This window comes from Amyelois transitella, chromosome 11 (assembly GCF_032362555.1).
Source record: "Amyelois transitella isolate CPQ chromosome 11, ilAmyTran1.1, whole genome shotgun sequence".
Lineage (NCBI taxonomy): Eukaryota > Metazoa > Arthropoda > Insecta > Lepidoptera > Pyralidae > Amyelois > Amyelois transitella.
The window spans coordinates 8,775,625-8,801,453 of NC_083514.1; the positions used below are offsets into that span (position 1 = coordinate 8,775,625).

General features: G+C 35.2%; 3 protein-coding genes across 4 annotated transcripts; 1 reads left to right on the forward strand and 2 right to left on the reverse strand.

Annotated features, from left to right (window-relative positions):
- LOC106136707 (large subunit GTPase 1 homolog) lies at window positions 1-15,155 on the reverse strand. Of its 2 annotated transcripts, none has more exons than XM_013337334.2 (11): window positions 14,949-15,155; window positions 14,505-14,728; window positions 11,972-12,193; window positions 11,514-11,634; window positions 10,838-11,350; window positions 10,268-10,420; window positions 8,926-9,064; window positions 8,057-8,253; window positions 7,402-7,490; window positions 5,169-5,293; window positions 1-358 (listed from the first exon to the last, which is right to left on the reverse strand). In XM_013337334.2, the coding sequence occupies exons 1-10, from the start codon at window positions 15,042-15,044 to the stop codon at window positions 5,170-5,172; spliced, it is 1,878 nt and encodes a 625-aa protein (XP_013192788.2). In that variant the 5' UTR covers window positions 15,045-15,155; the 3' UTR covers window positions 1-358; window position 5,169. The 2 variants fall into 2 exon arrangements, with proteins under 2 accessions (XP_013192788.2, XP_013192787.2); XM_013337333.2 differs by lacking the exon at window positions 1-358 and adding an exon at window positions 4,221-4,763.
- A 240-nt stretch (window positions 15,156-15,395) lies between these two features.
- Window positions 15,396-22,798, forward strand: LOC106136700 (uncharacterized). The gene is made up of 10 exons (XM_013337328.2): window positions 15,396-15,681; window positions 15,768-15,912; window positions 16,328-17,703; window positions 18,201-18,402; window positions 18,594-18,825; window positions 19,503-19,650; window positions 20,028-20,188; window positions 20,479-20,654; window positions 20,988-21,110; window positions 21,714-22,798. Exons 1-10 carry the CDS (start codon window positions 15,560-15,562, stop codon window positions 21,810-21,812), a joined length of 2,784 nt encoding a protein of 927 aa, XP_013192782.2. The 5' UTR covers window positions 15,396-15,559; the 3' UTR covers window positions 21,813-22,798.
- A 612-nt stretch (window positions 22,799-23,410) lies between these two features.
- Window positions 23,411-25,504, reverse strand: LOC106136702 (small nuclear ribonucleoprotein F). The gene is made up of 3 exons (XM_013337329.2): window positions 25,349-25,504; window positions 25,083-25,273; window positions 23,411-24,493 (listed from the first exon to the last, which is right to left on the reverse strand). The coding sequence occupies exons 2-3, from the start codon at window positions 25,255-25,257 to the stop codon at window positions 24,402-24,404; spliced, it is 267 nt and encodes an 88-aa protein (XP_013192783.1). The 5' UTR covers window positions 25,258-25,273; window positions 25,349-25,504; the 3' UTR covers window positions 23,411-24,401.
- Between the last annotated feature and the right edge of the window lie 325 nt (window positions 25,505-25,829).

A 25,829-nucleotide genomic window follows, 5' to 3' on the forward strand; every position in this document is an offset into this window, starting at 1 on the left:
GTTGTACAAATTTTTAAGACGCTTACGCTTACAAGGCAGTTTTATAATACCTAGATGGAAAATCTTTGGGTGTGGTCTATGTGTATGTGCTACAGTCCAGACTTCCTGTGACCGATATAATAATATAATACTTAATTCTATGATGTTCAACACTTTGTCGACATTTCCATTTTTGCATTAACTTTTCGTCATGTAAAAATTAAATGAATCAGATTAGCTGTCTATTATTCAAGACTTCAAATTTAAATTTCTACTCTGCCCAGCCATCCTCACATCATTTCTCATGGCTTTCAGCGGACTCCATTTGCAGCCGTCGGGGCCATCAGCGCCGGCGCAGACGCACTATCAATAACGCCATCTGCCAAAAAGCCGAAACAGATTGCTTGCAGTTCTACGATTTTCAAGAGCAACTGAATAAGAAAACTAAGCTATAATGGTGCGTTAGTTTCAATAAAAACTTTTTTTGCAAAATTATTCTTTAGTGTTAGTTGTAATTTCGTCAATTTCGTATCTAGTCTTATAACTTTAGAACCCATCAAAAAATATCAAAACTTTCTGAGACTTAAGCCAGCTACAAACATGATTTAAGCAAGTTATATCAAAATTAAAATGCTTTGGCAATTCAGACACAGACGACGACGATATCCCAATATACTTATACCTAGTGTGAGAGTCACTTTTCAAAAAAGAATAATTATAACAGTGAACAGTAACTGGCTGATTATGGTTAGAATTTTTCAGAATCCCAATATACTTAATAAGAATAAATAGGCAATAAATAATACTTATCACAAAACGATAATTAAATAATAAACCCACAGTACATTACACAAGGGCATATCCATCGACGAAAAAACCTTTAACAACGAAAATATCTTCGCAATAATAAATAATTTTCAGCCGCAGTCTGTCAGCAGCTCTTCATCAAAAATATGAAAACATTGTTACAAAATATCTGAAAAATATTCCGCCTGTTTTTATTTTCCTTTCTATAAGATGTATGGTTACATTAATTGGAATAAGTAGGTCGTGAAAGTCTCCGTTCGTCACAATAAAGTGTTCGGATTTCCGCTCGGACTGTGTTTTTGTCCAATATAATTTTAGTGCCTCGTTAACATGTCTTTTCCACCGATACGTGAGATTTAAATCTTTCTGTGAATGTTTTATAACAACCAAAACAATAAATAATTTTATTTGGACGACGGAAAAAATTAAATTTGAGAAATATCGATCAGACTGTGTCTATATTCTGATATTCCACGGCTGATTTGTCCTAAGTGGACCTCGGACCTTCCAACTTAAACCTGGAAGAAATACTTAGTGCTTGGTTTCACTGCTCAAAAACAAAACAATTCCATCTTCCGGCCTTAAAAATACCTTGTTTTAAAAAAGGAACTTTAATAAGATGCCAAATTCATCTGTCTGCGAACTTCCATTTTGTTTCAGCATTTCACAAAATGGCGGCCGTGCTCGTAAAACAGATTAAACACTCAATCCCTGCCGTTCCCGACCTTCGTTTCGCATTCCACCACTGTTTATTTACCCAAACGCAAATTTTGTTTACATTTCCCGTGCAATGATATACAACGTACTTTAAATAGTCACCACTGCATTGCCAAGAACCGTTTTCTCTGTTTTAATGGGAAAATTGCTTTTGACGTCATTTCATACACTCAATTACCTTCTTCTTCGCTACCTTCCCTATCCCATTCTTCACCACAGTATACTTATTCATACATACATATGTACATAAAATTACGCCTCTTTCCCGGAGGTGTAGGCAGAGACTACATCTTTCCACTTGCCACGATCTCTGCATACTTCCTTCGCTTCATCCACGGGTACTCTTGACCTGACCCTTATTTAAGTATTTATATCCTGTCATTTTCATTGTTGATACACAATTAATTTCACAAATGATACATTGGATATTGATGAAATTTCGGCAAAGTAGAGAAATCACATCTATACAAATACGTATTTATATCTTTAGTCCAAAAATCGGTTTCTACACTGAACCTTTATTGAAACCTCGCTTGAAAACTTCGGCAAAGCCCTGATCAAACTATAATAGAACCATTACTAGACTCGTGGGATTCAAATCCCAATATAGTTTGTAGTAGTCTGCAAATACAAAACTTCTGGACTAAGTTATTTATTACATACTGATGTTTAATTGATTTATGATTTTTATTATTACAGAATTACTATACATTGATGGCCCAACAGAAGGCTCTAACGAAGACAAAGCAGTGATAGTTCTCCATAAATTTGTCTTTTTCCGCTTTGCTGCTGATAATTTAGTATTTCAACAGCAAAGTGAAAAGGTCTCCTTTATGAGAACTTGCTCCGAATCATGTGACGTTATCACGATCAAGACGATGAAGAAGAAGAAAAAAGAAGATGAAGACCTAAGCCCAAGGCCTTGGTCTGATGAAGACCGGCCGAAATTGGCAAATAGATTAGAAGCTACTTTTAATAATAAAGCTTGGTAAGGTGAACCAATCACAGAGCTCCATTTTTTGCGAACGTAACCTAATTGGTCGATTTCTATTCTAGCGTGTATCAACTTAACTCAGTTTCTGTGAAAACAAATACACAACATACAATAAACCTTTATTTTAAACCGTTCTGTTCCAGTTACGAAACGAACACGTAAGTTTCGCTTAGATTTATAAACGTATTAAACATTTAAATAGATTTAACGAGGTCCTAATCGTATCCCGAATATATTTATGTTAAATTACACCACACAATTTTATGGACAGCGAACTGATGTTACACAGATTTTTATTCCGATATATTTGTAGCAACAAACCAGTTTTTAGACTTCCTATTTCCTTCGCACTCGCAGCTTCGTCGTGGGGTATATACAGAAGTTGAATGACTATCCCACTGCCACCCATGGCTCTGCCAAACTGAGTTATACGAGCTGAATCATGGGAGGAGTACGTTGCTCTAACAATTGCTGTCTGTCAACAGCGCACCCTTTATTGACTACCTACATAATCTTTATATTGCCTTTTATTTCTGTTCTCATCCCCTATGCTAGGGCTGAAGATATACGTTGTTGTGACATCACTAATGTCACACACCAACTGTCAATCAATCAATGTCAATTTTGTACTTATTCTTTAAATATGGGCGGAAAATAGGCACTTCTCTTAAATTAGCGACGGCGCAGTAAATTAAGGGATTCAGGCCAGCATAACGCCATGAAATTCTCTAGATATTTGCACCGCTGTTTATGTATGAGTAAATCATATTTATTTTAGGAAAAAATGTATGTAGACTTAACGTCGCTCGCAAATCAGCGGTTACCCCGCAAAACTATAAATTGTGGATTTGCACCATTTGATTTATTTCGAGATTGCGTAAATAACCCACTTCCCTCGAGTTAATCTAAAAATATATTATGAGACTAATGCATAAAAATTTCCAAGTCTAGATAGTCAAACGTAAGAACTACGTCAAATCATGTAAAGTGTTACATATATTTTGCAGTTTGCTGTCTTAAGTGAATTCTGATTTTTGAATATAAGTAAGAAAGTAAATGCTTTATTGTTCACTAAAGAATTACATTACAAATATAAAACAGTAGTACAGTACAAAGACGGGATTGTACCTAAGTGGGATCTCTTCCAGCCAACCTGACAATAAGAGGATCGCATACGAAATTGAGGTAAGGGTGAACAACAGGTCATTTACGAGGTATGATGCTTAAGAATGCTTAATTGTAGATACACTTTAATGAGTGAGTAGTTTGGGTCACTGGTTTAGGTATCCGACAAGCATGAAAAAACAAAAGCTGCCTTTTCCAAGATTAAGGTCCGCCCGCGGACATACATGGGACATCTCCATCATTAACCAAAGCGTGTTGGCACAGCTAAAACAGATTCTGGATAACGTACATTACATTCATTGCTAACCGATGATACGGTGATGGAAATGTCGAAAGCCGCACATTGATGCATGTAAATCCATGTAAAGGTTGCGGAGGTCAGGCAGGAATCGCTAAGTGTTTACAGCTGAGTTACCCAATCCATGGTCACAGGCGGACCATGAGCTCTTCTCCATGTAGGTGAGTTGAATTATACGTTATGATGGAAGAGAGTTAGTTTTCCAAATGATTGAGTCATGGTTACTCAAAAAAGTGCAAAATTATAATATTTGTATGAATAATGTTTATTCTAAAACAAGAAAATGAAAAGAAAGTATCATCGAATTGAACATAACTTTATTAATGTAATAGGTGATATTTTATAACTAAATTACAAATATATACAAAATCAAATGCAACAATTAAACCAAAAACAACTATAAAACATTTTTTGAACGCTTAAATTTCTGAACCGTTAAAACTTATAAACCTACTCATCGTGTGGAACGTAAATGATGCGTTTATCTTTCAACTGAATGAAGTTTTTAAAGATCTACTAAGCTATAGGTGACAGGTAAATCTTGACCATATTTATAGCAGGGCTGTCAATGAGGGCGCTAGTTCTGCGTTTGATATAGCAATACCTACCCCTCCGGGAAAAAGGCATTATTTTATGTATGTATGTATGTTATATCTTGTCCGGCAAATAATTTTAATTTTGACAGCTCAATTAGTGACTATTACAAAGGTTACCGATGCGATTAAATAAATAACAATGTTAGTAGATAAATGCAATAGAATACAATCTGAATATTTTAAACGACTTATTTTAAAGTTGATTTTCACAAAACGTTTAACGTAGAAGGTAGAACTGCAGCGGCTGCTGTCAAAACAAAATAAAAGAATGGACAAGGTATAAATCGTATTCACTAACAGTGACTCTTGTTATTTTGATTTAAACCGATTTGATTTAGATGATGTATAGTAATAAAAGGAGCCATTAACAAGATTGACCACTTATTAGCGTTGGATTATGGTATGCTATATTCTGGTCAAACTTTAGACAGACACGCAACTTATTATATTGTACACTTTCAGAAGCGACAGCAATTTATATAAAAGTATTTTTTGACCTCTATGTGAAGTCAGTTAACAAAGTTGAGAAATAAAGAATTCGTTTCTGACATCTGACCGCATCTTATAGCGCCATCTAGTATCGGAAACTAAGATTCAATTCGGGTCGCTGAGTCTTAACTCGGAACAGTAAAGTACTAATATTATTCCTTACTTTAGTGCTCATCTAAATGTGCGTAGACTCTCCTTAGTTTTTCTCTCTTGTTCTTATTTGCGTGTTTCTTCTCTAATTTCCAGGGCTTCCCGGTTTGGCCGTCGGCGAGTTGGGCACCGACTACACTGCAAGTGATAATTTTCTTTATGTACAATAGAATAAGATACATTTTTGAGGAGATTTATTTGTACTGTAATAAAAAATTATGTGTAATAAATATATTTGGCTACAAGTATATGCTCGCGGCTCTGCTCGCGTAAAAGGAAACCCCTGTTATCTTTGTTTCCGTGGAGGTTTCAGGAAATGCTTTAAGTGCTTTTATTTATTAACCGTGTGGTTTTCAGCACTTTAGTGTATCTTTCTCATGGATGTCGTAAAAGGCTACTAAGGGATAGGCGTGTAAACCAGGGACCTCTTGTAGACAATGGGTAGCCACCTGTTACTATTTGACTCTCAATTTCATCATGAAACTATACAGCTGAGCGTAGCCTTTCAGTCTTTTCGAGCCTATTGGTCCGCTACCCGCAAGGGATACAGACGCGATTATATGTATGTATTTATTTACCAATTCATTTAAACAGAATTGATTAACACAAGAAGTAAAAGTAGTACATTAGTTCTTCTTATTCCTAAAGAAATCTTTTCCAACAGACCCGAGACAGAGGACATGATGAAAAGGATGTTATGGTACCTTAACACCCTACTGTACCTTTTCCAAGGAAGAAACATGACAAATTTAACAAATTTTCAGCAGCGATACATGGTTGACTTAAGTCCGACATGACAAAACATGCCCCAAAGATTAATTAATCTCTAGTTATTACCACATTATTAATTTATTATGCAGAACACCTGAGTATATGTGGACATGACACATAACATGCAATAGATTTAACGCCCTTGTTTTCTACAGGATGTTTCGAAAACGCATCGATAATTTATTTCAAAGCTCCATCTATTGACATTTCTGTGTAATAATAATGATTATTTAAGCCGTTTGTTCTGAAGTAGAAAAGAACATGTTTCAATTGTACCGTAAATGTCGGAACTTGCAACTTAATAATAAAATATATAAAATTAAACCTATTTTGGACTTGATCAAGGCTTTCGGTGGATGTGTAGACGACAGTCGTTTTGTGTAAAAATCAGTTTGTTTAAGCCTACGGATTCACACAGAGCTTAGAATGCACAGAAAAATATGATATGCAAGTCAATTGACGTAAAGCTTTAGATATTGAAGGCGTGAAAGAAATGTCGAAAACAATTGAGAACACATAAAAACTTGCCGTTTCTTAACTTAATTATCTAGATCCTACCTTCATGGGATAAATCTGCCATTGCAATTGATTTATTTATTATTTAACTATGTACTATTACTTGTAACTGTGTAAATTTTTGTGCAAAAAAGATATTACACACAAACAAAGATGTAAAATAACCTATTTCGGGAAATATACTTACTCCACTTTCATTTCGTGATTGTTTATCTAAACTAATGAGTGGCTTCAACCGTTTTCACACATCAGATGGAACTATTCTACATCTATGTCGGTGTTAACCAGTGAACCGTTGTTCAGAATGTTTGTAAAATTTAATACAAAACCTCCTTACATGTCACTGGCCAGTGAGAGAAATTGAATATGTTTTGTTTCATAATGGAACCTAATGAAAATAATTCAAAATTGTATTACGACGCAATAGTTCACGAGTGCATGTTTACATTTAATATAATAAATAAGTACAAATATTGTTAAATCCAGTGCAATAATACAGATTTCTTAGTTTCATGTACCAAAAGTTTATTTAACCCGACTTATTTCCCTTTTTTTCAAGTGACAAACATATTTATTAGTTCATCAATAAACAACCGTTTTAAATCACCCTGTATAACACACGCAACGATCCGCAACTAGTTTTAGAGCAATTTTCACGATCGTTAACCCCCCGGCGGCGTGTCGTAAAGAAAACTTTATGAATTAACAGTTGGCAGCCGGCCACCGTTACCATTCCGTCTTCAAGCTTATTTAGGTTACCCTTATATCAAATTGATAATATAATATACGGCTATATCTCTTTCATCTCGACCGTTATAAATAATATTGTTTTCATTTGCACACCTCCTAGATTCGAGAAATGATTTAAATTAAGTATCTCGAGTGGAGCGCGCATTTTGCTAAAAGCACGTAGAAAAAGAAGTGACGAAAGTGATAACAGATTGTCATTATCCACTTACCCAAGAACAGGTTTCCCTTTTACATGCGAAGTGCTTTTTTTCATCGCGAAGAACGCGCTGTCAATTTCGGCAGATTTGTTCAGCCAGCCCTGAAACAAACAGAGATGTTAAAATTAAGACTCCTGCTAGCAGAAGTGTGGTTTGATTCATGGCACTAATAGAAAAAAGAATAGAACCACTCTCTCCCTCCTCTCTTTCACATGGATGTCGTAAAAGGCGACTAGAGGATAGGCTTATAAACTTGGGATCCTTTTAGGCGATGGGCTAGCAACCTGTCACTATTAGAATCCACTATTTGGCCTTTCAGTCTTTTAAAGACTGTTTGTTTTGTCTACCCCGCAAGGGATATAGACGTGATTATATGTATGTATGCAAGCAGAAGATTTGGAACCTTATCGGTTATCACGCTGCAACTATAAGGAGCGAAGAAATAATGGAGAATGTGAAAAAAACGGGGTAAATTATTCATCCTAGAGGGCTTCAATGATGCCCAAAATAACTATTCCACGCGGAAGATGTCGCGGCCACAGGTAGTAATAGCAAAATGTGGCACATAAATACGGATTCCTAACGTAGACAGAGCCTGTCAAAGAGGTTATTATGTTTGTATGTAACATTTAATTGGATTGCGGACTACTATTACAATACAACATACCTCGACCATCCTCGCCTCTCTGGGCGTTGGTTTTCTCTTCTCACTTCTCTTCTCTTCTATCAGATCTTCCAGTTTAGCTTCACATCCCGGAGGCGGTTGTTCCCATCGCAGCTTGCCACTGGCGGCTTCCTTCAGAAGGATCCTGGCTGACCGTGATTGGTCAGGTTGACCCGCTGCCGTCATGAAGCCACGGTTGACTGGAACAATACATTAATATCAGGGTGGGGTGGACAGAGTCACAAGTTCATGAAAATAGTAAAATCATTTAGTTTTGAATAGCTGAACGTGGCCATTCAGTCTTTTCAAGACTGTTGGCTCTGTCTACCCCGCAAGGGATATAGACGTGACCATATGTATGTATGTATGTATTTAGTTTTGATGGGCTTGTAGATGGTAAAAAAAGGGTGAGGGAAAACAATAATTATGTGTACACAATTAGACTTCTTCTTAAATTTAAGAGCTAACTCTTGTCAGTGGGGTTAAGTGAAGCTTCCTCCATTTATTTCTTTTTTCTGTAATTTTTTTTTTAATTTGTTTGTATATTGTTACGTTTACTCTTTGCTTTATTTAATTAAAATTAGACCACACACGACAATCAGACAACCATGTCATAATGTAACAAAGGTTGCGGAGGATTTGATATATGTATCACGACTTTATAATGCTACATATACTAATCTTTCAAGGCTCGGAAAGATTCGAAGACCTCATTCTACCTGAGGGCTAGCAACCCGTCACTACTTGAATCTCAATTCTATCATTAAGCCAAACAGCTGAACGTGGCCCATCAGTCTTTTCAAGACTGTTGGCTCTGTCTACCCCGTAAGGGATAAAGACGTGATCATATGTATGTATGTGTCAATACGTACACGCATGCGCAGTAAGGATCTGCTTGTAGCTCGCCTGTGAGTCTTCGTTGTCTGGCAGAAGCAGTCCGTATTTGCATTCAAAAGTGTGTTTGCTCACTAATTGGCAAAGGCGGGCCATGGCGGCGTCGTGTGAACGCATCTGTAAATAGAAATTATAAGTAAGCATATAAAATTACTAGCGACCCGCCCCGGCTTCGCACGGGTGCAAAATTCGAAAAAAAAATTATACATAAAAACCTTCCTCTTGAATCACTCTACCTGTTACAAAAAACCGCATCAAAATCCGTTGCGTAATTTTAAAGATTTAAGCATACAGACAAACAGACTAAAATAGCGACTTTGTTTTATACTATGTAGTGAAGAGGACAATAACTAGATGAGTAATAATGATCTTTTATATTGCCGTGTGGTTACCGGCACCAATACAGAAAAAGAATAGGACCACTCCATCTCTTTCCCATGGATGTCGTAAAAGGCGACTAAGGGATAGGCTTACAAACTTGGGATTCTTTTTTTAGGCGATCGGCTAGCAACCTGTAACTATTTGAATCTCAATTCTATCATTAAACCAAATAGCTGAACGTGGACATTCAGCCTTTTCAAGACTGTTGGCTCTGTCTACCCCGCAAGGGATATAGACGTGACCATATGTATGTATGAGGATTCCCCTGCAAAGGTTGGGGATGTGAGACGGTGGTCGCTTTGTATAAAAATCTGACTCGCCTAATCCAAGATCTGGGGTGACGGGAGTATGTTGGCAACACTCGACTTAAACTCTAAAGTTTGTTAGCATAGACTTCAAATAGATTTTTCTAAAGTGAGGTCCGATGGAAATGCTACAGTGTTGTTTATTCCAACACTTCTTCTAGACTTTCACTTTGGATTTAATTATATAACATATAGTTATTTTTACGGCTTTAAAGTTTGTAGTCTATTTTGAAACTAAACCTATTTCTATTTCAATTTCAAACTGGTCAACGGCGTTAGCTAGCAATACTTGACCGGGACAGTAAAATCTACATACATACATACATATAGTAATGTCTATATCTCTTGCAGGGTAGACAGAGCCAACAGTCTGGAAAAGACTGAATGGCCATGTTTAGCTATTTGGCTTAATGATAGAATTGAGATTCAAATAGTGACAGGTTGCTAGCCTATCGCCTAAAAAAGAATCCCAAGTTTGTGAGCCTATCGCTTAGTCGACTTTTACGACATCCATGGGAAAGAAATGGAGTGGTTCTATTCTTTTTTGTATTGGTGCCGGGAACCACACGGCAACAGTAAAATCTAATTTTAATTTATCATGTAACAATAGTGATCGTAAGCATAGACATCGAACCTGGTCTATAGACAAGACGGCAGTCAACATTAGGTCAGGGGCGACAGCGTAAGCTGGCAACACCAGACCGGGGCAGTCCAACAATTCTAATTGCTCGTCCAACACTAGAGATTGGATGTGGCGGGTGTGACCTGGCATTGCGCTGACGCTGACCTGAAAGAATGCACAATTTTTTTTTTATTAACATAAAGTTATAGAGGTACAATCTGAAAGTCAATGTCATAATTAAATATCACAGAATAAAAAAAAATTACCTCAAATGACCTTGATTTCATTAAATATAATTTGGTTAATTAGAAAGAGGACTTTGTTATTCCCACAACACTATGTCGTGGTGCCTTTAGAAATAAAAATCATGGAAAATATAATTTTAGTATATAATTTTAGTATGTAAAAGCCACATATATAAATACATATGGAATTTCTTATATAATCTAACAGTTTGACAAATATATTACTATTTTATATAACTATTTAATTTACTTCTTTGTTTCTCTTTCCCTCTCAGTGTATTTATCCATCTCTGGATGTCAACCAACTAGGATGTTAAAGTTATTCCAGTAAACTCACCTTCTTTGTTTGCATCAAAACATTAACAGTACTTGATTTCCCTACATTCGGATAACCTATCATCCCAACTGAGATCCTGGGAGGATTCTTCAAACTTTCCAATTTCTGAGCCTTCAAAACTTCTAACAATTTATTCCTGTCATATATTTCATGTGAATTTATAACATCATTTGTACTTCCAACTTCATTTTGTACAATTTCTTCACTATGCAAAGGTTCTATTGGCTTCCCAGATCGCAAGTTTTCAACAACCTTGTCTAATGCAATCTGTATCCTATCTAATTTGTCAGCAGTATTTGATACCGCCTGACCAATATCACCTAATTGCTTTTTAAACAATTCTATATCATCTTCCATAGATTTTAAGGTCTCATTTTCTAAATCATCCTCATCTATATCGGAGACTGCAGATTCTGTGTCCGAATTCAATTCTTCTTTTGATTTTGAACTTGTTTCTGAAATTTTTCTTTCATTTGTCTGTTTTGCTGCCGAGAAAAATATGATTGGTATGTTCTGAAACAAGAGAAATAAAATAATGTTTTTTGTTTTTTATTTTTCTTTGAGTGGTTTCAGATGATATTCCAAAAACTTATATAATATTTTTTGGTTCAGTTTCAAGAATATTAACTGATTAGTGTGAAAAATAATATAATTTAAGTTATAAAGTATAAAATACCTGTTTATTAAAATATTCCGCCCAACATTTCCGAACATATTCGGTGGTCAAGTCAGCCTTATTCAACAATAAAATGAACTTGCATTTCTGTTCAATTGCATATTTTTCTAAATCTTCACATCTGCAAAATAAAAAAACAGTAGATAAATTGTTGGGGTAGGTATTCTGGAAAGCTCAAAGTGTTGTTGGAGACATTACAAATGTCATTACAAATTTTATAATCTATTGCTTTGTAAACCTGTTATCTTCTATGATTGTTAGGCTAATACTTTCCATTCTTCCCTCATTCTGGCAGAGAAACAAAATCTGAACAAAAGTAAAATTTGATAAATATGTCCCTTGAGAAGTGACCACATAGATAATCAATGGAATGAAATAAAGTTTCGCATGTACAAAGAGACAATCAAAACTCATAATAAACTGCGTTTAAAATAAGACAAATGGAAGCAGATACTAACCTGAACAACAAAGGGTTCCTCGCGTCCAAAAGTATGAGAACAATATCGGATTTCTCCAAAGTCCGCCAAAGCTGCCGCCAGAACTCCAAGTTCCTCTCATAGGGTGTCAGGGCTGCTCCGAGTTTAGCTTGCAGCTCATTGAGGTGACGTCTCCATTCGAGGAATGATTCTCTTTCACGGTTCAACTGTTCTTCTGCTGTTATGCTTGGGTTCCATGCTGGTCTGTTATTTGATTTTAAGATGAAGAATATTTATATGAGAGACAGTAATATATTGCAGTTAAATAAAAAATAGAGGAAAGAGCTGGGGTGGGCCGATGACCAGGATATTGGAGAAACCTCACCAGACTTCAATAATAACAACTGAAAAAATTATCAATATAACCATATCCAATCAAATAAATAATTTACTAAAGTACAAATATCCACCACATCTCCTCTCCTGCCCACATTTATTTGCATTCAGCCCAATACATTTGCATTCAGAGAGCAAGTCCATAATCTTCTTTTTGACCAGTAGATTTTCTTATAATCTACAAAATCATCTAACTTATGTAGTGCATGTATGTTTATTTTATTTGGAATATATAATAAAAGCCATACTCATGTATGTTAACTTTTATATGTTAGCGTATTATTATTCATATATACATATATTATTGTATCATTTACAGTTACTACAGAATAGAATAGAATAGAATAGAATAGATTTATTTTCAAAATTGGATACAAGGTACCACTTATTGACGTCACATAACTTAAATCTAATTATAACTACTACCGCTTCCAAAGCGCATGTGTAGAAGAAGCGGCGGAACAAACTACACTGCAGCATTTTCATAGGACGTCAATTTACAAATATAGATCTCTTAAATCTAAATCGTGGACGAATGCACATTGTCTACATTAAAAAACATGTATGAATGTAGAACTGATTATGTCAATATGAATATTTCGTCAAATAAAATAAATATAAAATAAAATATGTACATACTGTACAAATTATGTCAAGATCATGTCAAAAATACACAAGCATTTAAGAGGCCATTATGTCCAGCTCGGGCCACACATGTTTATCATTAATATAATCATCCGTGCTGTAATAGGCTTTCCTACAAAGCTCAACTTTAATATACTGTTTGAATTTTCTGTCATTCATTTCAAGAACACTTTTTGGTAATTTATTATAAAATCTTATACAATTAATCAGAAATGATTTCCCTACCTTAGCCAGCCGATGTGCTGGGATCGACAACTTGTAATTGTTCCGCAGTGATCTACTAGTACATTCACCTACTTTTTTGAAAGAGTCTAAGTTTTTCCTAACATGCATGATGTTATCGAATATGTATTGGGAGGGCAAAGTTAAAATATTTAGCTTTTTGAAAAAATCTCTAAGGGAATCTCTTTGTTTAAGACCGTAGATATATCGAATTGCCCTTTTTTGTAAAATGAAAATAGTTTGTATGTCTGCTGCTGATCCCCAAAGCAGTAGACCATATGACATTAAACTATGAAAATAACTAAAATATACTAGCTTAGCAGTTGCCACATCCGTCAAATGCCTAATACGACGAATAGCGTATGCTGCAGAACTAAGCCTTTTAGAAAGTTTTAAAATGTGAGCATGCCATTTCAAATTTGAATCTAATGTTATTCCTAAGAAAGTAGTACTATCAACAAAATCTAATCTTTTACTACTTATACTAATATCCACATTTGCCTGCCGCACATTGGGAAGTGTAAACTTAATGCATTGGGTCTTATTTGCATTTAACAGTAAGTTGTTGATTGTAAACCAGTTAGAGATGGCGGCTAAAGTGCTATTCACATCATCACAGATTTCGCTACGGCGGTTCATTTTAAAAATTAGTGACGTATCATCTGCAAACAACACGATGCCAGTCTGTTTCTCAATCATGCAAGGCAGGTCGTTGATATATATCAGAAAGAGAAAAGGTCCCAAAATGGAACCTTGCGGTACCCCAATTTTTACCGTCGCTCCTTTCGATTTTGTATTATTTAAATCTACCGTCTGTAATCTATTACTAAGATATGATTTAATTAGTTCAACGGCAGCAGTATCGAACCCGTAATGAGCGAGCTTGAGCAGAAGAGTTCTATGATCTACGCAATCAAATGCTTTGGTCAGATCGCAAAACACTCCGATGGCATCCTGTGAGTCTTCCCATGCATTGAGAATATGAGTGACAAGAGCCACACCTGCATCTGTTGTACATTTCCCCTCAGTAAAGCCGTATTGCTGACTATGAAATAATTTATTAGACTTAAAGTAACGCTGCATTTGATTAAGCATGATTCTCTCGAACACCTTGCTCAAAATTGGTAAAATTGAGATTATTATTATACACCACCTGTACATCCATCTCAGATTAGACCAAAGGTTTGACTAGCAGAGAATGCCTTATGACATTAAGTCCACCTGTTGTACATTTTACGTGCATAAAGTTTTAACAATATTTAACATCAAATAAGAATACCATAGTAATGGATCATTAATATAGTCTTGTCACCTTCTAGGTACAGTCAGAGGTTCATCAAAATCTGGCTGTGAGGTAACCACTTGCACTTCACTTGGCACGGACTTTACATATTTCAGATTTAGTTTTTCTGCTGTAAACTCCCTTTGAGCAAGTTCCGCTGTTGACAGGAACTCTTGAAGTGAGGACTCAGCTGTCACAGATTGTAGATTAAGCCGTCCCCAATCATAGCCATCATTAATCTCAGTAGTGTGTAGCTGTAAATTGAAGGGTTATTTCGTAATGTGGTGAAATCAAGGTAAAATTAGATTTCTTTGGATAAAATTAAAAACATCAATTATTTTATCTTTTTATTACTTCAGTCTGGCTTAAAATAAAAATTTTCGAACATTGTGCCTTGTAAATTATGAGCCCAAAGATTTGAGTGGAATTTTTTGAAAATAATTTACTAAAATTGACGGTAAACAGGTTACCTACCATTGTGTTGTCCTCAACATGCTTTTTGTGGCGATTTTTTGAAAATCTATCCTTGATCAGTGATCGGCCTAAGGATTCTTTATTTTTCTTTCCCATCTTTTTAATATAAAATAGTAATCAATTATTGAAATGAAAATAAAATCAAAACAAACGTGGTCTCATTCGCTCACACTTTAAACTTTTATTTACACTTTTTCTCTCTATGTCAACAATGTCAAAGTCAATCTGTACAATTTTGGCCATTAGCGAGCAGAGCAAAGCAGAGCCGATATAAAGCCCTATGACAAATGACAGAAAAAAAGAACAATGACAGCTGTCATTAATGTGAATTCCGTTTCAAGCAATTCGCGATTTGTTTAAATTAATCGTATTTTATTTTTTCACATGTTTATCAGTGACAAAATCTGTATTGATTTTATTATTATTAAAATGGTGTGAAACAGACCGTGATCTCAGTTTCGTTTCGTTCGTTTCTTGTCGTCCCTCAACTCAACTAGCATTTGAATCAGTTTGTTTGGTTTCTTGGATTTTTGATGGAACGATTGTGAATTAACCTGTGATATCACTTATTTTCATATTATCATTTTAAAACGTATGTACTCTAAGTAATCATGTCGGAGTACTTTGATCATTATCATAGATGGGAGCCACTAGCAGAGTTTCACTTCTCTATTTCTGATGATGACGATTGCGAAGACTACATTTACTGCTTATGCAGCCGTGTGTTTCTACGGTATATATTTTTTTCATTTATAATAACACATCTCTTTGCCTAATTTGAATGATTAAACTTTATAACCTAAATAACATTCATTTCAGAGATGGTTTGAAAACTAACTGTGCCGAGAAGGAGGATGGTAGTGAAAGTGATGCTGAAATGGTCAAAGACTCGCAATCTCAAGATTGGGAGGACCAGTCGCATGTTCATTTTTCATTGGACACTTCTTACAAAGTCAGATGTGAAGTAAGTAATGGAAATTTATATTTTGTTTAGTGTGGTTTGGCTGTGCATCTTTTTGTTTCAAGAGTGGGTTAAGTAGTAGTATAAGTGTGGTAGGTGTTATGTAAATTGCAATTCATGGATTCGGGGAACAAGACAACCTATCAGCTTTAATCATGATTGTTATACCTAGCAAAAGTGCTTATTCTGCTGTGCCTGTGTGCCTTTAATTTGAATAAATGATGGAATGTCATGAAAAGACCAGTTTTTCATTATTAAATGTTATAATAATATTTCATTATGTTATGTGTTTTCCTTTTTATTGTATGTAAACTGGAATCAACATGAACATACCTTTTTCCCTTCGTTTCGACCAAAGACAGGCGCCAACCGTGGTCATGTTGATGTAGTAGATTTCATTTATTCCTTTAACTTACAGAAGGATGAAGGAGCCAGTTGCTACTGCAGTGCATCACACACAGACAACTACTGCTCCACTGATGAGCATGATCCCGCACAAATTCAGGGCACAGCCTCACATGCTTTACAGCCAAGTGACAGCGGTGCCGATCTCACATATCAGGAAGGCCACTCTGACTATACCACCCTCGATCAAGAAAAAATGGACCAAGATTTCCCAACTCAAATTGCAGAAAGCAATGAAAATTATCTGTCTGAAGACTGCTGGGAACAATTCTGGGCTATCAATGGTGAACGCATCATCTGGGCATCTTGGATCAAGAAATACAGTGACTACATCAACCCAGCATTTTTGAATGACAATAATGAACTGATGCTTGATGAAAATAACCTCCCTAAACAACATTCAGCTGATCAGATATTTATTAAAGATAAAGTTGAACTGAATAGTGAAGATGACAGTATGAGAGAGAGGAAATTTTCGTATGATTCAAAAGTTAATCCATATAAGAAAAGTCATGCTGAAACCATTGATAAATCTGGTATTAATAATGACAAAGATGATGCTTGGCAGCCTTTGGCAAGAAAGCGGTCTTGTTCTGAACATGACAGAATTCTGAGTCCAAGAACTGTGACCACTGGTACAGACTCCATGACTAATGTTACAAAAATAACTCTCTCTAGTTATGACGTTACATCTAGTCATGTAACTTCAGAGTCATCACCAACTGAGGATTATAGTGTATCATCGTCAACTTCAGATGATCAATCTAATGATCAAACTCGAATAGCTAATTTTAATGATAGTGTAGATCATACCAACTCGGAAGAACTTGATACAGAAGAGTACTGGCAATTCCTATGGAAAAAGCATTTTGGAGAACAATATGCTTTACATTACGCCAACTACATTGATGCTTACAATAATGAGAATACTGATATACCAGCAATCAATGTTGAAATGGTTCCAGAAGTTACTAAAGTAGTTGAAGAGAAAGTTGTTGATATAGAATGTGAGAACAGTGAAGGGAATTCTCAAGAAATGCCAACTGTAATTGAGGTTAAGGAGGTTGAAATAAAAGTAGATAAGATTAAATTAGATGATAGTATTAAGCCAAAAAGGAGGAACAAAAAAGTTAGTAATCGTTATGTGAGGTCTGTAGGGGTTTTGTTACAGAATTTGCTTCAAGAGGAGCAAAAAAAAAGTGAAACAGAAGAGGTTTTTGATGCCGGAGATGTTGTGGAAAGTAAGGAACAAAAAATAGAACAAACTGATGCTGTGAATGTGATTGTGTCTCAAAATGAACAGCCTGTATTTAATCGTTTCACTCCATGTAGCTATGATGATGGAGATGACGACCCACCAGAAGAAAAGTCAGTGTCATTGAAGAGAAGGTAATAATTTTTAAAAATTTTTATGAATACAGCTGAATGTGATCTTTTAGTCTTTTCAAGACTGATGCCTCTGTAAAGATATTAAAACTTTTTTGATTCAATCAAGATTGAAGAAAAATCAAAAAAGATTAAGTTCTTAATCTATGCTTTATTTTTTGTAAAATGGAACGGATTGTCATTGATTGTAATTTAAGGCGAGGGATTCCCCTCAACTTTGTATTTGCAACTTGTCAACAAAAACAAGCCATGATGATGTCATTTGTCACTGACTTGTCGATTCAGATTGTCATTATCGTAAATAGTTTATTTATCATCAAATATTCTTGACCTGTAGAGGTCTACACGCTCGTGTTAATGTGTGTTTAAAATTCATTGGTTTGTACATAATTTAGCATTAATATATCTAATATCTCAGCGTCGCTAAATATTATCTAAATAAACTATTATTATAACCTCCAAATAATATTTTACAATAATTACATAATTTTTATTTTCAGTCACGAAATAGACGAAGACGAAATAGGAGCTGAGAAAATACAATCAACATTCCAGATAATGGGCTTCTGTGTGAAGCCTGAAAATATGCCCAAAGGACAGTTAGTGTATAGAAGGCGGTTGAGGAAGCTGAGACCGCCGCGGTCAAGAAAGTTTGGAGTAGCGAGAAAGACATATTTTGATGACGATGGAAACCCTTATGAGGTAATTTTTGTCCGCGGATCTGCTCGCGTTAATAAAATTTATCTCAAATCCAATTGAGGCAGGAAGGCAGGAGTAAAATTTGCATGTTCCTCAAATTTTACGTTCTTTTAGGGGTCGAGTTTTATTGGGAATATCAAGACTTACATCCACTATTTTCTGAAGAACAATAATTTATTTTTCTAACATTGCAGCCACAAGAGTCCAATGAAGAAGGAGAAATGCAGACCAATGAAGATACAGACATGGCTAAAACTCAAAACGAACAATTGAATACCAGCTTTGATGTTTTAAACAAAAGTGATGATACAATCGAGGAAAGTGTAGCAGTGGAAGCAGCTAGTGTTGAATTACCACCTGACGTGGATACATTGAGCGATGGACCAGATGAATTGAGTAGTGAGAATCCTATTGCGGAATGTGCAGGTCAGTTTTTCACCAATTTTTTAATTTTACATGGTAAGTGGCAAAATAGTTAAGGTCATAGAACTACCCATTCCAGGGTATTCCAAGGTTCAAATTTTGCTGTGGCATTTTCATCATCTCACTTATGATCTCTCAGTTATATTTCACAGTCATTGGCATAGTAATAAAGTTACTAAGTGTAAAATTATGCTTACCAAAGATTCAAATCCAACACACGAAAGTACCATTGATTTTCGTCTAAGTTACATACATCAGTTGCTATGCTAACCAACTTAATGTGAGGGAAAACATTATAGGGATCATCCGATAATGGTTATCAATATTTTCAAAATCAATATTTCTTACCATTATCGGATGGGGTCGCAGCCAGTTACTGAGTAAAAAACCTGACAAATACCAGGAAGTTGATCCAACCCTCACCTCTTTGGAGTAGAGCCCTGAGTATGCCTTTGACCATGGACCCTAGATTAGGTGAGTCAGGTTTTTACACGAAACAACTCCCATTCTGACCGCTGCAACCAACTGCAGGTAAACTTAACCCATATAGGATCCATAGTTACACTTCTAGTTGCCTGAATAAGTAGTAGTAGAGTATCAGTTAGTATTCAAACTAACTTATAAGATATATATATATAGTGGATAGAAGGCTAAAACTTTATATATATATATATTTTTAGTTCCAATACCAGTGGAGTCGACAAAACGTAGAAGACGCAACAAGAGACACTCGCGAGTCGATGAAGACTACTCAGAAATTCCGGACGAACTGAGAGATGATCCCAAAATGTATAAATATTGGAAGAAGAGGCATTCATTATTTTATAGGTATGTCTTAAATTTACTAAGCTTTTAGTGGATAGTTTTTTTTTAATAATAGTTTTGAGTGCGTTTGACCTCAATCAGCCTGGCGGTAAGCAAGATGAGGCCTAAGGTGGTGCACGGAAGCTAATCAAAATACTTCTTAATCAGAATGCTTTCAGCAGCTTCTGCTTCACTACAAAGTATAAAACAAAGTCGCTATTGTAGTCTGTTTGTCTGTATGCTTAAATCTTTAAAATTACACAACGGATTTTGATGCGGTTTTTTGTAACAGTTAGAGTGATTCAAGAGGAAGGTTTTTATGTATAATAACATTTATAATTTTGCACCCGTGCGAAGGCGGGTCGCTAGTGTCGAATAAATGTTTTTATTTTTTATCCAAGGTTCGACGAAGGAATAAAACTTGACCGCGAGAGTTGGTTCAGCGTGACTCCGGAAAACGTCGCCGCTCATATCGCGGACAAGTGCGCGTACGACGTTGTCCTTGACGCCTTCTGCGGCGCCGGCGGGAACACTATACAGTTTGCTGCCACTTGCAAGAAAGGTAGGTATTGTAACTACTGTATCTCAAGCGTCGACGAAAGGTTTCTTAGGTTTGACAAAGAGTTTCTCAGTGTTAACTGTAAGCTGTATTTATTTTTAATTATTTTCTTATTTATATATGTCCCTAAAAAGAACATTTTTGTATTTTTTTTTTCTCTTAATTTGACACCGGATCATTTATCTGTTTGCTATGTTCTAAAAGTTGACTGGTAGAGAATGATATTATCATTAATAGTATTAATACTAAATAAAGTTTTAAATAAAAATTAAATGTATGTTTTTTTTTCTCAGTGATAGCAATCGACATAGACCCCGCTAAAATAGAGATGGCGCGTCACAACGCGTCTGTATACGGCGTCTCAGACAACATAGAGTTCATAGTTGGAGACTTCTTCCAGTTGGCACCAACTTTGGAAGCTGATATGGTGTTCTTAAGTCCACCATGGGGCGGTCCCAAGTATTCAGAAGTGAGTTTAGTTTAAGTTTTAATTAAACATTAACTGTATTGCATATAGATACACAATAGCATATATATATACATATAACAGCATATAGATATACATGCAGTCAAATCTATCCGGATCAAAGGACCAAAAAAACTATCGTTTTTCATCAAGACCGAACACAGTATTAAGGGTTAACTGCCTAGTTTACTGAAATTAATTTTATTGAAATTTTTAGTTTATTTAAGCGAAAAATGGACTGTATTCGGTCTCTAAATAGTAGATGATAAAAGATATTGCTCTTTTTGTCCTGGATCTTCAATGATTAACTATCTTCATCTAACTTCTTAATTTCAGAACTATGAGTACGACATTGAAACTATGTTGGAGCCGAAACCAGCATCAAAACTGATGGAGGCCGCTAGGAGTATTTCGTCTAACATAGCTCTTTATCTGCCCAGGAATACGAGGACTGATCAGGTATTACTCACTTATTCTACTTAAAAAAAGGGAGATATTATGCATGCGAAAGCATGTACATATATATACATGGTGTCTGATAAATCGCCTGACATATTAAAGGAATTACTAATTAATGAACACGCTTAACTTTATAAAATATAAAATCAACAAAATATTCAATAGTTAAAAGAGAAAATAATCCAAATAACTCATAAAGTGCGCGCATCCGGCACGGCACTGCCGCGTTCGAGACTCGTTTGAATTCGCGCCACCCACGTGGATTCTCAAACTTTTTGTTTTTGTTGGATAATTAGGTGAAATTTTAACCAACAGTTTTCTCTATTTTTTTGTAACGAGTCAAGTCATCAAGTACTGAGTGCTCCCTTTCAATATGTAAAGCGATTTACCAGCCACCATGTATAACTACCTATTACGCTAACACAGCAGATTTTGTATGAATGTGGTAAATTATTCGAAGACAAATTTACGCTTCTTATTTTCTGAAAATTGCAATGGCAATAGGATCGAGATTTAAGCTTGATGCAGGCAAGGCTGCGGAAAACAATTGCAAAGAGTAAATATATGTTTCTATTAAATATTGACACAAAGTTTTTTTTTCAGTTACTATCGATAGCAAAAGAAATTGGAGGTTCGTTGGAGATTGAACAGAGTTACTTAGACAGAAGATTTGTTGCGATCACAGCATACTTTTATCAATAGTTTTCTGTGCGTTTAATCTACAAAAAATATATAAACTTTTATTTAAAAATGGATTTCGCTGCTGACACTCACTGTAAAGGCGTGTACACACTGGGCCATCGAATGAGTTTCAGCATAGCCTCTTTTGGTCATATTTGGACGGACTTTGGTGAACGCCAAGGCCTACATTCAAGAGCCAACAATGCGAGCGTGTATTAACTCCAATGTGTACGCGGTTTTAGAACTTCGGTGAGAGCAGTTTATGTTTGCACTATTAGGAGCAAAAAACCTTAAAAAATATTTAACAGAAGTCCTGTCCGATTCAGAAATATTAGGTCGTCATATTGGGAAGCTTTTGTAGGTTGTATTTATGGTTTCTCGTCAAATCATAATCTAAAAATTCCTCTGTTAAAAAAATATATAATTAGATTTTAGACTGACTGACGGTAACACTTACGTGCCAATTTCCTTTGTCGCTCGATCTCGTTATGGGAACACATGCCTTCGCCGACACAGTGTTGTCTCTTTATACATTGGCACAATTTTGAGTAATGATTGTAAAATTTTGATATTTTCAGATATATTTAGGTATATTTTATCCTTTTTTTAACTTAACGTTTAAGATGTGGCCAATCACCGTGCTTGTCACAGTGTTATACTTGTCACTTTCCATTTCGGGTCGGACCGGATTTTTGTTATATATTGTAAAGTCGGGTTGGAATATAATGTTATAAGCTCGTGTTCATTTTAAAACTTGCGCTCATAAATGTTCTCGTTTTAAATACTTGTACCTACTATTTACGTACCTATCCATGCAATAATTAAATACGAAGTTATGTATGCTTCGAATTTATATTTTAATTAGTGGATCTAACATACAGTGTATGTTAACTATATTTTGTGATTTCACACTTTATCAATGTACAGAACTGCGTATATTTTAAGAACAGCTCAATATATATTATTTAAGATTAACTTCATTGTAGCAATAAATATAATTTGAAGTCTCAAGTTTTTATTTTATGTAGCATTTATTTTATGTAAATTTCTAAATAGAATTGGACATATTGTATAATTGACCAATGAGTATCACGTAATTATGTTGATAATATATTACTTCTTTCTTCTAAACCAAAGGGCCATTTTTATACAAGTCGCATCTGCAATTTTCGACGGCACAGCATAGCGCACCCTACAGCCGAATCAAATCGAATGAAAACTCAACAAAATAAAATCAAGACAAGCAATTTATCTCGTTCAAATGACGCGCGCTGATAGGCTCAAATATTTTCGCGCCATGCAAAAATGGACTTCTGCGCAGGTATACAATGTAACTTTTAAAAAAGTAATACTTGCAAATACATAATATCTTTTTCTATTTACAGATGTAAAGATTTTGGCAAATTACAGGATAACGAAAGAAAAAAATTGACGACTTATAAAACTAAATAGATTTGTTTGTGATAAAAAATGTATTGTTCATGTTAAAAATATACTACTAAATAATAATAGATATGTAGTTACTGATATAAGAAATATTTTATTTTCGCCGCAGCTAATTTACAACCTCCACAACCAGACAGTGTTATTTCATTAAGTGTTTTTGTTTCTCATATAAATATATTTAAAAAATGAATATTTCAATAAAAAAAACCTGTCATTATAGTTTACCATTATTTCAGGAGTTACCTAAAGAAATGAATTAAATGTCCATTTATTTCTCAAAATATATTTAAGCTTTTATCTGCCAGAGACTTGTGAGAAGCTTTACTTTCATTATGATTCTTGTAGAAGTACAATGAACTATAAAAAAAAATGTTTATCTCACTAGTCCCATTGAGTTGTCCCATCGCCTACCTACCGCTTTGGTGCCGAGAGCGTGGGCTACCCTCACTCACATTGCGTGTCCCGGCGACCTCGGCTCGGCCGTTCTTCACGGAGTCTCACCATGATAGAACTCTATACGATAAGTGGCATAGAAAAAATATGATATTGTACTGTCTATGTAGGTCTTGTGACTTTTAATGTTGTGATCTCTGTAAATATTTGTTAATTAAAATAAATCGTTAAAAACCACATCATTTTTTATTAACAATTAAAAAGTAATGGACCACATTTACAATTATCGATATGACTAGGTTCCCGGTTTGGTCCGCCAAATAAAGAAAAAGAAATCCTGATTATCCTGAGTCTTGGTTGTTGGTCTTTATGGGAACCAATCTAGTTTTCTAATATCAGATATGTAATAGGATTGATTAAGATTGTCTCTTACTGTGGAGCAAGGGAATATCTAATACTCCAAAGTCTTTAAGGTGATGGGCTAGTAAGCGCTGACCACCTATATTAAAATCTAGATTCCATCATTAACCATACAGCTGGAAGTTTCTTTCTTTCTGAAACTTTAACCCTTGTCTACCCTAAAAGGTATGAAGACGTGACTTAAGTATGTATGGGGTATATCATTAAATATGAAGTTAAATCAAAGCCAATGTTATATGGAAATTGTTGCTTATAATCTAAATCACAAAGTTAACACTTTGGAAAGTCGCAATGTATGTCAATCATACAAACAACCACACAAGATGACAGTACTTAGAACTATTTTATAATCTATTCTTTCATTTCCCCTTCTTCGTCTTCCTCTTCTGAACCTCTGACATAAAGGACATTGTTACACCTGATCAGCACTTCTCCGAGATTACCTGAAAATAACCAATTCAATTATATTGGTAATTATTGTTACTATGTGAAAATCTATTTTAATAGTGTTTAGTTTCAATTGATAGAGTTTTACATTTTGTAGGGTGCAGGCTGAAGAGATCCTGGCTTGAACTTGCTAAAGATGTATGTATGATATGCATACATACATACATAAAATCACACCTCTTTCCCGGAGGGTATGACTTTGGTGTTAAAATGTGACAAAGGGGAAGGAAAAATGTCGGCTTTTCGACTCCAGTCCCCAAAGTATTGAGGCAGAGGATGCAACGGGAAACATGCAAAGATGAGTTTTTTTGCATTTTGTGTTAATACAACTAACAACTATACTGCTGCAACTCGCATTTATATATCGTCAATCATATTTTTTGTCTTCTCAGGATGTTCAAAAAGATTATGAACAAACAAGTGAAGTTAAAGTCCAGAAGCATGTGTATATAGAAAATTTAAACAATTTATGCACAGCATCTTATGCATTCTTGACCCAAAGATTTACCTAAGTTAATTCAGATATTTATGTTCTCGATGTAATGTTAAATAAGCATGAAAATATAATCACAACTTAAAACTAACCTGTACAGGAACCATCAACAATTTCTTCTGTATTGGCGAGCTGAAGGTTCATATAACCGTCAGCTGAAACTAGTAGACCTTTGTACTCATGGCCCCATTTTAATTTGACCAAAACTGACTTTCCAGTCAAACTATTAAGGAATGGTTTGGGGTTGATGGGCATAGCAGCCGCCATTTTTCAAGGATTTGATCTGTAAAATTCTTAAATTGTAAATTCTATAACACTTATACACAGCAATATCCGACTCATTATTATAAATATATACCTTTTTCTTTGACAAAAACAACACAGAATTGCGAAAATTTAAAATAACCCCTAGACGCAAATCAAACAAACGCGAGCAAGCAAAAGCGAGAAGAGGCTATAGGAACCGGCGTGAACGCCGAGAACTTAGAAGACAGGTGACAGTGACAGTTATCACGCCATTGTCATCATGTGCTAGAGCACTGATGCACTGGACGTCGTGGATCAAGTCCACACAGATTTAAAAATAATGTCTGTGATCACACACGAAGTCCATCAAAGAGATAGGTATGGAGTGCTTCTATTTTAAAGTGGCTGAAACAATAGTACGGCACACCACACACGGCATTATAAAATAAGTAGTAAATCAGAAGTTAGTCGCGTAACGATGTAACGAAACTTGCAAGACTTTGATAGTCAATGAAATGAAGGCAATATATATTATGAATAGTCACAGACATATACAATAATGTTTTCAAAATCTGTATAAATATATAATATAA